The 13,292-nt window shown below is 47.0% G+C and overlaps 1 protein-coding gene across 13 annotated transcripts in view; it reads right to left on the reverse strand.

Moving 5' to 3' along the window:
* The window catches only part of PITPNM2 (phosphatidylinositol transfer protein membrane associated 2), a 141,394-nt gene that overhangs the window by 13,632 nt on the left and 114,470 nt on the right, over nucleotides 1-13,292 (reverse strand). For 2 of the 13 annotated variants that reach the window (XM_040610466.1, XM_040610529.1), the window contains exons 15-20: nucleotides 11,725-11,730; nucleotides 11,079-11,254; nucleotides 10,511-10,681; nucleotides 7,658-7,807; nucleotides 2,484-2,648; nucleotides 461-664 (exon numbers count right to left, since the gene is read on the reverse strand). In XM_040610466.1, coding sequence (XP_040466400.1) covers nucleotides 461-664; nucleotides 2,484-2,648; nucleotides 7,658-7,807; nucleotides 10,511-10,681; nucleotides 11,079-11,254; nucleotides 11,725-11,730 — 872 coding nt within the window. Of the gene's footprint in view, nucleotides 1-460; nucleotides 665-2,483; nucleotides 2,649-6,179; nucleotides 6,322-7,657; nucleotides 9,428-10,510; nucleotides 10,682-11,078; nucleotides 11,255-11,724; nucleotides 11,731-13,292 lie in introns of those variants that run through there. The other 11 variants (XM_040610475.1, XM_040610493.1, XM_040610483.1 and 8 more) reach the window with 11 other exon arrangements.

The following is a 13,292-nucleotide window of genomic DNA, read 5'->3' on the forward strand; positions in this document are numbered from 1 at the left end:
ATGGTCCTTGCTTTTCTGAAAGCCACGTGAAAAAGGAGGGTGTTGATGGATCAACATGGCTTTTCCAGAGCACACAGGCACCTCCTCGCAGCCATCTCTGACTCCCTGTCCTTCAAACTGGCAGCTCCGGGTCGTGTCCCAACCTTTCATTTCTCATGCAAATCCCCAGCTTGGGTTAATTTCAGATTCTCTAGGAAGCAGACAGGATTTACTCTTCCATGCTCAAAAGACAGAGGTGGAGGCAGAAGCACCAGCCCCACAGCTCTGCCCAGAAGAACTCCTGCTCTCGCCAAGGTGTTAGCTGCGTTACGATCGATCTTCAGAGCCAAGGGACAGAAATACTTGTTAAAATGCCACAAGAAATTGCAAGTGCCTCAGTGAAAGCGCATAGTTTTGTTGTGAAGTTCTGTGACTATTGAATGAGAGAGGAGCTTGACCAGAGCGGATCTCTCCAGAATACCTGTCTTGATGTCCAGGTGGGGTATCCGAAGGGCACAGCCTGCAGCCTGACTCCGCGGCCCTTTCAGCTTCCTTCCCTTCGAAGGGATTTCATGTTTATGCTGCCTACACCTCTTGGACGAGGTTTGGGTAGGGGATTTGTGAGGGAGGGCAAGCTGGGACAGAAGGCTAAACCCTCTACAATGATAAAGGTGGTGTTTGGTTTCTAAAAGGAAAAATAAAATTAATAAAAAAGCAGCAATCACACTTCTTATTATGGCAGGTAAGATGGATTTCGTCCTCCAGAAATGCAGAGCGCAAGGGGAGCGGTACCCCACGGAGGGCTCCCAGGATGGAGCTGTGGGTCTGTGGCACCCTCCGGACCTTCTCCGGCTCTCCTCATGGGATAAGCCCGGAGCACATCCAACCCTCGATGCCACGGCTCCACCACACTGATAGGGCTGGGCACAGGAGCTGCGAAGCCAGCGCAGGGCTCAGAGGACACGTCGGCACGTGGGAAGCGGAGGAGGGATGCACAGCCCCAAGCCCAGGCTCGTCCTCGCTGATCCCAGAAAGGGGTTTTGACGGCTGTGAAGCACGGGGAGGAATACATGACACGAACCAGAAGCTAAACAATCGCGAGAGCATGGGGCAAGCAAGGAGAGGCAAGCGTTGTGTGGGCCCGATCCTGCCGTCAGCTTGCAGGGGCAGGATCCCTCCGTCGCGCCATGCAGGTCTTTGGGCATCACCTGGGTATAAACCCCTCCTGGCAAACAACCCCCAGCTCCCACTTCCCATCCTGGCTGGCCCAGCCCGGCAGCTCTCCGTGGGTGTGCAACCAGCACGAAACACCTTCTCCCCCAGGACCATTCTTCCCAAGCAGATCAGTACTTGGAGAAACATAAGAAGGCACATAGGGAGCGTGGCATCAGCTCTCGGATGTGCTTCGGGAAAGAAAACCTTGTTTGTTGGAGCGCAGGTGGTTTGTTCCTGGCTGCTGAGTGCTGCCTCAAAGAGGGTAAGAAGGTTGGGCAGCCCCTGGCCAGCATCCGCAGCATCACAGCTAACGCTTGCCTTGGGGAGCATCATTAACCTCAGCACCCAATTCTGAAGTGAGCTGCACAGCTCTGTCATCTAACGTGCCAGGAATGCAGCATCTCTAAATTTCTGCCACCTTCTGGGACAAGAGTTTGGGCTGAAGGTTGGTTTTGGGTTTTTTGGGGGTTGGCGGCAGTATTTTTAATTTGTTTGGTTTTCAGCCTTTTTTGGTCTGGGTTATCAGAGGTCCCTGAGGACAAAGACTGGTAACCTCACATCTCAGCTGAAATGAGGAAGGGGCTGAACTATTAACAAAGGCTGTTGTTCTCCGCTGTATTAGCTGGGAAGTTATACAGGTCTTGGGAAAAACAACAACAAAACCCCTTTTATTCCTCATTCAGCTCTGGGATATGGATCATAACTGGCTGACTCTCTGAGCTGCCCTGTGGGCTACAAAAGAGCTGAATTTCTAATACAAATAATAAATAACCCAAGCCTGTTCCTCCCTTCCAGCATTACAGAGAGGCTTACTCATCCCCATTTCTGTGGACCACATCTAAGCGATCTGCATCAAGCCACATGCCACATCCTGCATTATCAATCTGGCAGCTGATCCCTACCAGTTCTGCACAACTTATCAACGGCAGCACAGAAACAGCCCTTCAGATTAACTCTCGCCACGCACAGCACCCAAATGGTGCTCAGAGTTATCAATTATTATATTTTTTGGGCACAATTTATCACCAGTGTGGTCCAACATGCGTAACACAGCGGGGGCCCCTGTATTAGAATCAAATATATTCCTCCAGGGGATATGAAAAGACGTAGCGCTGACTATGGCAAAATCAGGCGAAGGCAGGATTAATTCCAGCTTTTTCTAATGAATGGGAAGCACAGCCCCAGACAGACAGACAGACAGACAGAAGCTGCGTGGCTCTGGCCCGTGCGTGGTGCTGCAGGAGCGATGCGGCGGCGAGCAGCAGTCTCGGCGGGGGTGAAACACTTACTGTTGGCTATGTTGGAAGCAGTGTAACTGTCTGCCATTCCTGAGACCTGGCTGGCAATGCTGATCTCACTGGCTCTCCGGAAGCCCCTGAACTGAGGGGCTGAAATGGGGGTGGACAGGGACGCGTTTTCCATGAAGACGGCACCATGAGACTGAACAACATCTGCTACAAAGTTGAAACAGGGAAATCAAAATATTAGACCAACAGACAAGAGGCTGGGCAAGATGAACTCGAGGGGAGGGAAGAGGCAAACAAGGCTGGTAAGTGCAAAAACCTTTCAGAACCGAGTGGAATGAAAAAAAAACAAACCACCATTTCATCAGAATTCTGATTTGAAAAGAAAGCAAACACCACGGCAGGCAGAGAGACGTGTGGCTGGAGCAGCAGTCTTTGATTGAGAGAAGCAAAATAAGTAGCTCAAAGAACAAATCCAAAACCCCAAAGAAAAACCCAGGCAGATTTACTCAAGCAGCGATAACAGAAGCATGTGTCACACACAGAGATGTGAATATAGGCAACTTTATATATTCGCATCCAGACAAAATTACCAAGGAGAACAACAAAAAACAACCTCAGAACAGGGATATTTGTTTTCTTGAAACGTTTAGTCTTAAATGAACATCTCCAAGATAGAAGCATTAATGCACACACACAAAAATATCAAGAAAACACTTTCATGCCTGGTAGGGACTAAATTTGAACTTGTATTTTATTGCTAATGGATAGAGCCAACACTCGTTAAACTAAAGTAAGGGCTATCAAAAGAAAGGAGCCTGGTGCTGAGCACTTGCATCTCCAATTGGTGTTGGCAGATCAGGGGGTGCTCAGTCTTTGTGAAAACAGAGCTGCTTTTGTACAATGCGCAAGTCTGGATTTTTAGATCCCAGCCTGAGGTTTACCAAGTGTGGCCTAACCCTTTAGTACATAAATACAGAAGAGGAGGATTTAAAGTCATGCTCACATGGACCTTATGCATGTATGGGAGGGAAATGGACCTAAAACGTTCAGGACTGGCAAACTGAGAGATGCTGAAAGTCACGATAAGATCTCTGCATTTCAGTTTTCTCCCTAGAGCAGTGCTAAGAGCATCCACCTTTCTGCAGATGCCACGTGGCCACACTAATTGCCTCTGCGACATCCCAAGATCCTGCACTGCAGAGGGTTTGCAATGCCAGGACCAAGTACTTCATAGCAGGCAGCACCCGTATGACAGTAACGTGCAAAAGCAAAGATACTTACTATCGGTTTACTGTTGCCCATCCCTGCTGCACCTGAGGGGCAGCACCTGAACTTTATTCCCAGGTACCAGACAGGGCGCAGGTTTGTGCCCAGTCAGGCAGTAGATGCCATGGGGAATGCAAGTACATTACTCCCACACACAACACCACCATCCTCCAGCTATTTCAGCTGGTTTAGATATCCTTGGATTTAAGCCCAGTACGCGGCTGACACAGAGCGTTGTTTTGGCAACTGGTTTATTTTAATATCAATCTTTTTTTGCTTGGGCTACTGATTTGCTTCCTCCCATCTCTCAGGTCGCAGCAGCAGTGTCTGTGCCCACACAAATCCTGCTGCAGCAGAGGGAGAGGGAACGTACAAAGCCAAAGACGTGTGGCCAAGTGTGGGGAAAGAGTTCTGTTCTCCGCAGGGAAAATCAGGCCACAAGCTGCTCTGGGTAAAAGCTTTGCGGGCTGCAGGATCTGAGCCTTAGCGGGAGTCTGACCTGATGATGAGCTGCCCACGCTGTCCCTGAAAGGCCATTACCAGCATCACTTTCTCAGCACTTTCCTCTTCTTCTCGCCTCACCTTGAGCTACTGGCTGTCAAGGCTGCTACCAGCATCCACCACCCAGCCAGCCCCACCAGGACAGTAATTTTTCACTGCAGAAACTGCCAGCACAAGCAAGAGGAGGCAATTCAAGTGGAGGCTGCACTTGGAGAAGAGGAGCCGAGCCAGGAACTGCAGTCAACTCCACAAAGGTCTCAAGGGTAAAGGGTCTCATTCCCATTGCTGCGTGACCTGGGACAACCCTCTCATCCCTCCTCTGGTTACCTCTGCCTCTCCTTGCCCTCACCTGTCAGGATGGGAGATGCTTATGGACTTGTGCCCCACCAGAGGGGTGCCCCCTGTAACACAGGAGACCACCACTGCCTTCCCTCAACCTGGCCAGAGGCAAGGAACCGTGTGGCTCCATCCGTGCTAGGAAAAACCGCCAGGTTCAGGTTTAACTAACACTTCCCAGTGACGTTTAAACTTCTTCCTCTCCCTTAAACATAAACCATCTGTGGCTTGAATTGGGAAGCAGCTGGAAGACACACAGAAGAGTGTCACAGTGATGCTACACAGGAGAAAAGCCTGGACCAAATGTGGTGCTGCCTGGGTTGATTGTGGCTCCGGCTCTGTTAGCATGTCCTCACTTAGCGCTGTCTGAATTTTATCTCTTTTGAGAAAGTGGAAAGCAAATAAAGGAAGAAACAGTGGTATTTCAGGCTTGCTTTTTTTAGCCAGTCTCGCTTTCCTGCGCCTGACAGGGGATTCTTTTAATACAATGAGTTTGAAGAAAAAATACCCAACCTCAGCAGCCCTTCCAATACCACCCTAGCTAGTGCCACCAGAGGAGTAATTTTCACTCCTACGAAAGCCTGAACTGTTCCAGCGTTACTGAACTGCTCAGTTTAATAGCACCCATGTTGGGGGCAGGGGTTTGTTCTGCAGGGGATGGAGTGCCACCCGACAGCAGTGCACCCACTTGGGTGGCTCTCGTGTTTCTCCCTTTTCCCAAGCTACACACCCTGTGTCCCTGAAAAAGGACAGTTTCTAAGACAAACGAGGGCCAGGAAAAGGGAGGGCAGGAAGCATGTGGACAGAAAACCTGTTTTATGTATTACTGCCCCTTTTAGCCATGCCTTCTCCACTCCAAAGCTGCAGTGACAGCGACTTCCAGGTAAAACCCTGAGACCTGACTTGCAGAAAAACCCCCTCTAGCAACCTATCTCCCAAAGTCTGTGTTTTCTTTGCAGCAAATCCCCTGTGCAGCACCGCTCTTGCAATTCTGAAACCAAGAGGGTTTTCCTGGGGAGTGCAGTGACCAAGGTGGGATGTCACAGATGCTGCCACGCTGGCACAGACCGATCCCAGCACCTGCAACCGCTCCTGCTCCAAAAGGGAGCGATCTAAAGCCTTCTGTGTTGCAGGAATGGCATCCCTAGCCACAGCTCAGGACCCAGCAATCGTGGGGAGGTTTTTAAGACAAGCACTTCAAGCCCAGGGTAAAACTGGATGGCTGGAACAGGCTCGGCAGAAGCAAGACCTCCATCAAGATCAGCCATTCCTTGATGTCCCCAGCTAAGGACAGAGGTGCCCCTGGTTCACTGCACTGGCTGAGGCGTACTTGTACCACGTCAGAGGGCTGGCTTTATCAGAACAAGGAGACTTTAGGAAGAGGAGACCTGGCTCCAGCGGTGCCCTGAGCACCCCCTCTCCCAGCAAAGGACCCGCCGCTGCTCCGGCTGTAGCAAGCATGTGTCAGGACAGTGCAATGAACTGAGATTTAACTGCACTTCCAGAAGAGGTGACGTAAGAAGCAAAATAACTTATTTTCCTCCTCCCCCCTCCCCGAAACCTACCTCTGGATCTCTAATACTTATTTCAGTGCTGTGCCTTTTCATTTATGGACTCGTTTGTCAATGTTCTTACCAATTGTTTCCCACTAAGTGAACGGCACGGGGCCATCCTCCTAATGTACTGTTGACACTGCGTTAAGTCCTTGGGGTATCTGAATGGCAGATTTCAGTATGTGCTATTTTCAGGCTGAGCTGTGGCACCGAAGTGGGAAATGCTGAAAGCAATCAAAAATACGTAAAGTTCAATTACAAAAATAAAATAAATAAAAAAAGCAGCTAGACAGCTGCTCAGCACAGGCCAGACCCTGCTTGCACTGGAGGCACTGGTAAGTGCTAGGCACTCTGCAGTTGCTATCCTGAGATAAAAAGCAGCATCAATTTCTATTGTCGATACTTTTTTTTACGATTCTGGAAATTTCCTGCAGTCCAGTGGGATTTTCAGCACTTGCCACAGTCAAGCCAAGCACTGCTAAGCCACACTGTGCTCTTGACACACAAGGTAAAAAGCAGAGAACCTTCTAAAGGCTCTGTCCTGACAGCAGGAACTATCAGATGACAGCTAAACAGCATTTCATCAGTGACCTCCAAAGGGATTAATTAATAGCACCAGATCCTTTCCCTCTGCTTTGCTACAGAACAGCACAGGCAACATGACAACTGCATACCTAAAATCACCTACAGCTTCAAAAGAGAGACTATCTGGAACAGTCAGCAACGTTGCCATCCTGGGTGACCACGTAACGGACCGGACTGCTCATGAACAGCAAGGGTCAGCTTGTTACAGACAAGGCAGCAGAGCCAAACTCTCAGTGCAAAACACTGAAAAAGGGGTGAGAACGGGCAAGACACACAGCCAAGAAAAAAACTAAACCGAAGTCAAGTCTCATTAAAATCACAGACACAGCACCAGCCACAACTGGAATAAATGAGGCCATGCAGCATTTAGGATGGAAACTAAGGCAAAAAAAACCCCAAAAAAACAAAGCATCAAACTTTGCTTTTAAGGCAGAAGTCAAGAAATAAATTTTAAAAAGCCAAAATGTGTAGCCACCTTGGGGTCTGAAAGCCTCAGTCGCTGTATTCAGCAGAGCCACAAGGAGTGTCCAAACACAAAATCCTCAAATGGACAAAATCTGGTCTGACCCAGACATTGTGGCCAGGGTGCAGCACGGCTGGGTGCTGGGGAGCCACCCAATGAAGCAGGCAGCCCTCTCCCACGGGGTCCTGCACAAGCAGGGCCACCCAGGGACTCCGGCTTTCTGTGCCAAAGCCTCTTCCCAGCAGCACAGCCACCACGGATGGAAAAGAGCCAGCCCGTGGCAGCAGTCTCCCCTTCCAGCATCGACACCAGAATGGGACAGTTTGCAATCCCAACTCGTTCTTTGCATGGTGGGTCTCCCAGACCCAAGCATGATCCCAAGTGGATATTTCATGTGGCACAGCCTGAGACACAGCACGAAGATTTCGACTCCAGGAGGCAACAGCGTGATCTCCAAAAAAGCACCCCAAGTACCCAACACCACAGACAATACAAAAGTGTAGATTACACACACTCAGCAAAACCAGCACTTTTATTGGAAACATCTTGCCAATTCAGTACGGGAACGGGGATACTTGTTTCCATGAAGCTGTCCTGGTGCTGGAGAGCACCCAGAGGGCTACTTTCCATGAGGAGGATGGGATTGTTCTGGATTGTCTCAACTAGAAGCAGATGGGAAAAAAAAAAACAACAAACAAAACAAAACAGAAGGACAAAGAACAACAGACATGCGGCCACAAAAGTGTTAACGTACAAACAGTTACAACCGAGCACTTCAACTATGAGTCTCCAATGAAAAGACAACCTTCAAATAGAGTAAAAGAAACAAAACATGGGTGACTTTCCAAATAGACCCACATCAGAGATTAACCGGTAGCAGAGGAAAGCACGATGGTGTTTCAATAACAAAAGCAAAGGGAGTCCTCTTAACCAGCTTCTCCAATGAGCCCCAAATCCATAAATACCCAGCAGATGAAACTTTTCTACTACGAGGGGAAAAAAATTATGCTGTAAGGGGAGATTTACTTGCATCAGACTCACAGCTTACACAGTGCAAAGCACAGGAGTAAGCAGGGATGTTAATTTGGTTTTACTCTGCAAGTTGGTTGTAATGAAACAGAGATCCAACATTTGGTACAGATGGAAAAAATGAAGAAGAAAAAAAAAAAAAGGAGGTTTTTTTCTCCCCTCCCCAGAAAAGAGGCTTTCTGAATCATGGACTTAAAAAAAAGCTAGCTATCTGCATGAGGAAATGTGCACAAACAGTGTTACAGAAGGTTTTGTACATAACTAATTATAATTGAGCACCTGAATTTTACGTGCTCACCAAATCGTATAGCTTAATTATAGCAGCAATTAACTTTTCTGGAGCACCCTACAGTGAACACTAACTTCAGTAGCAGCTTTGCAAATCATGGTTAGAACATTCCTTCTGGGTAACGTGTAAATCACAACCCTGAAATTTTGACTAACGGAAAGGAATAGCCGGCTCCATCATAAAGTGATGAAGAGGCTTCGTCTTACGTGAGAAGAGAATTTAAAGCTGCTTTTTTTTGTCACTTTTATTCATCAAGGCAGAGCAGCATCACTTAAAACAACAAAGCTCAAGCCTGGAGAGGGTTTCAAAATCACTCTACCCTTCTCATGGTCGAGTTAATTGCTGGTTAAGTCCTCTCCACCACATAGCAAGTGTCTCGGTGAACACAGCCCACTCAAAGGCTTGGGAGGCACAGCCAACTAATAAGATCCCTGCTGTTCTTTTGATTCTGCTGATCCCTAATCAGATTGCTCAGTGTCAACGGGGCTTCCACCTCGGGCTTCAGTGAGAACAGGGGCTTGGAAATGTATTTAAGAGGAAGAAGGTAAGATGTTTAGGATTTTTTTGTTGGTTTTTTTTTAAGAAGCCACTTGCAGCTGATACTTAGAATACACCCAAAAAGCAAATTACTTTTCAAGTTGCTATAGATTCTCTCAGCTGTTGTAACTGGACTGGGTAAAAATGTAATTGTGGGTGGATCCATTCTTGAAAAGTGTTGCAGCAAGATCTTTGCTAAATTTGACAAATGAGCAGGGCCTGCTGAAAGTATTTTATTCGCTTTATTAAACATGGGTCTTCGTTTATGCCCATTTAACACATCAGACCTCCAGATTCAGCAATTGCAATACAATCTTTAAAGACACTGATTCACAGAAGATCACTGCTTTGGATTTTCAATTTAAAAATGATGCAGGGTGTCACCAGAGTCGTTCAGCTCTAGACACATATTCCTCTTCACGTAGTCCTGCATGATTCAAATATTAAACAAATGGCAAGCTACCAGAGCTTGGGGAAAAAAATAATTAACCACCAAATCCCAATCCTTCTAGCTGGTGGCTTTGATATTCCAAACTCTGGTTTACCAGCGTGATTTCTTGTGTGCTGTAAGTCTAGGTCTGTAGTAGTGACTCTTAGCTGCAATGTTGACTTTAAGTGGCTGCAGACTAACAATCTTTAGCAAGGGAAATACTGTGGTGCAATTGTTCTTCCTGCCTCAAAGGCCTGACCCCACAGGGAACCAAAGCTTTAGGTGAAGCAGAAAGGTCAAATTTAGTCCTGCACAGTGGTGAGCTTCCCCCAGAACTCCTTGCAATGAGAGCCTGCACTGAAATGGCAACAGACCATGAGAGTCTAGGCACAGAAGTGAGGTGAAGATGGTAGGAAATATATAGATTATTTTACTAGATCAACTGCAAGAGCACTGATGTAATGGGAGCTGAGGCAGGGCATGGTCAGGACACAGTTGCTTCAAATGCAACCCAGTAAGACAAGCGGGCATGCACACAGCCATTTTCCATTTTGTTACTGCTGCAACTGGGGCAGAGCAAGGGAAGAGGCCACTGATGGCAGAGTTATCCTAGGAAGGCAAATCGTCTCATTGGCAAGGTGGCCAGGGCAAGGCACTGTCACCAGCCCACCGATCTGCAGCAGCCTGTCCCATGAAAAAGCAGAGGTTGCAACCAAGTAAATCATCTCATTATCTCCCTGCTGACTCTGCTCCTTCCAGCCCGCACTGACCCTTCCGTGGACTGAAGCCCTAAACTCTGCCCAGTTATTCGTGTTTCACTCAGTCCCTCAGACCTTCACAGAGAGGTCACCACATCACGACTCTCAGCAGCTGACGGCCTTTGTGTGACAAACAATGGGCGTAAGGACAAAAAAAAGGCACTGATTTTGGTGGAAGAAAACTACTTTTCTGGTAAATGGGGAATAAGGCTAACATCACAGGGTCAATCATCTTTCTTGAAATTATCAAAGCAATCAGGAATGACATGCCAAGTGTGGATACAACCCTTTAGACAGCTAATATGGATCTGAAGTGACTTACCTAGAACAGCAGAATTGCCATCCCCCAGCGGGAACCTCTGGTAACGGGGAATATTAAAGGGGGGCAAAAGGTAGAACTTCCTCTCCAAAAGAGGCTCAAGGCGCGAAGCAGATGGGTCTGCAGGGTGGAACAGGTTATAGACCTGCTGACAAGCTGGTCTGAGCTGAAAGACTAAAAAGATGAGAAAAACCCCTCAAGTATCGAAAAGTTATTTATTAGAATACTGTAAATATTTGTCTCTAAAAAGGACAACTATTGTGTTAAAAAAAAAAAGTGCTAAGGATTTATCATCTCCCTCATCTTCCAGTCCAGTCGATTGAAACAATTTATTACAATATTTATAGACTCAAGAATTGCCCGGTATTTTTAATGTTTGGAAGTGCATTGCAAATAAATTGTACGATCAGTATTGGCTAGAACACACAGTGATCTGCTTCCTTATGGCGCAATAAGTGTTATATATAAATGTTTGGGTTTTACCAGTTTGTCTCATCAAATTACTCCATTTGTAGCAGGAGGTCCTTACACCATCCACTAAGTGAGCGCAGCAGCTTACGTCAGGACTTACTGTCAAGAGCTGGAATGACTGTTTTTCGCAGTGCAAGAACCAGACCCAAGGGAGAACCAAAGAGGAAGAAGTCAGTGATCTCAAATTCAAACTTCCCAATATTTCCTCCATCCAACATAGTAGAGCTACTAGATCGCCTGGATCCTGGGTCATTTCTCAGAACGCTAGAATGTAAACTGGGACAAGAACAGAAAAAAAAAGTCAAAATTTTATTCATGCTGCGTTTTTATAATTGAAGGGTGGATTAGTGAGTGACACTGAATATAATTTCTATCTCTTTAGTGAAGGAACTATGCCAATCAACCCACCATGCCCCAGTGCTGTAGTTTTACCAGCCAGTAAAACATCCCCCCAAAAAAATTACCCCATCACACTGGCAGAATTTAGACTGTACAAATCCAAGCCTCAAGCCAGTTCATTTACATGCTCCTATCTCCTCAAAAGGTTATTAATTTGATTGCTGCTGGTAGAAGAGTCACTTGCAAGATAAAATAACCAGCAAGCCAAAACCGCTGAAGTAGCAGGGAAACAAGCAGGTTTACAGTGATTCACTCCATGACACTCGTTACTGCTACGCTTTATGGATGTCATCATCTGAGTTCCTTCCATCACCTTATTCTCAAATGTTACAGAAAGCTGTGCTTACCCATTTCTTCCTCGTGGAAGTAGGTGGACAAATGTTATAGGATTGAAAAGGAAAAAGAAAAAGAAAATGGGAGGGGAAAGAGAAAAAGAAAGATCAAAATCTGCAAGAGGGTTTCTGATCTTTGTGCACCAAGTTTGCACCACAGCTTCCATGCATGTGTGTGGCATCCATGGGAATGAGAATTCATGGTAATTAACTCAAGTGGCTGTGTGGTAAATTGTATTTATCATGCACCCAGGACTCTCCCAGTTCTCCTCTGCCCATGAAGCTACATCTGTTGAGCTATTACCAAACCACCTCTCAACCTCAGCCCAGCAACTCCAGATAACTGTACTTAAAAAGAATAATGATATAGAATGTGCCTAGCTTCCCTTCCTATCCCCTTTCAGGTGCCAAATCTGTTTGCAAAATTCAACCTGCGTGCAGTGCAGGCTGGACAACACACAGGTTTAACACAGAGATTTAAATTCACAAATCCCTTAGGCACTGAGGAAGAAACAGCAGGAAGCCTCAGATGAAAATCCCAGGAATCCACCTCCACGTTAGAAAGAGGTGTTTCTTTGCAGTCTGGCTCTGGGGTTAGACAGCAAAATGACAGATGTGTAACATTTGACCTGGTTCTCAAAAGGGTTTCTGACATTCTTCTGCTACCATCCAAAAGCAATAAGCTGCAATTCCTTTTGCTCTCCCGGTTCTACAGATTCAGACGGCAGCCTGGCTAGGCTACCGTTGCTCTAATTAGAAGCAGAGAGTTGAAGACAGAGTAACCAGCAGTGACTCAACAGGGGTTTTTTTGCAAACATTTGAAAAAGCATCTGAACAGGTTCTAGAAAATATGTAGGATAAATGGATACCACAACAGTTGGGCTGGAGAAAAGCTTTACTGGCCCGGAGTTGGGAACGATGCAAATGCAACAGACTCTTGACAGCTCTGTGGCCCCCAGGCAAAAACCCAGGTGGTCACCGGCACTTGCTGTGTCTCCGTGTGCAATAGCACTTGCTCATCAAGGCCACAGCGTGCTGAACACCCGAGCAGCTGGGCAGTGACACCCCAGCACTGCTGCGCTCGTGCAGTCGGGGATGCTCACTCCCTACTATCTGTAGCGCCGGAGCAGTTGATTGTGCACACTCCCCCTCTGGGACAGCCATTTCATAAATGACCAGCTGCAAACTCTCACACATTTGAGAAGAAAAAGGGGTTTCGCTCAGACTTTTGTCTTCCTGCTTTGGTAAATTAAAGCACCATCCCAGAGACAGTGCTTCTGCTGGATGTCATTCCCAAAGGATGCTAAAGGACCTTCTTCTCATGCTGCGCTGCCACATATTCTCTAAAGATGCACGCGTGCATATGCACAGCGCTATTCTCCCGCTTTCCAACTGCAGGGAAATGACAAGCTTACTTATGCCAGACATACGTTATCGGGGAAAGTCAAAACAGTGATGTCAAAAGCGAGAGGAACAGGAGGTTACAATAGTGACAGTTAAAATGAGCATGTCCCCATTTCTGTGATGTGAACGAGCTTCCCTGAGATCAATCACACTGCCGAGACACGCCATGCTGAAACACG

The sequence above is a fragment of the Falco naumanni genome, chromosome 1 (assembly GCF_017639655.2).
Source record: "Falco naumanni isolate bFalNau1 chromosome 1, bFalNau1.pat, whole genome shotgun sequence".
In the NCBI taxonomy this organism is placed as follows: Eukaryota; Metazoa; Chordata; class Aves; order Falconiformes; family Falconidae; genus Falco; species Falco naumanni.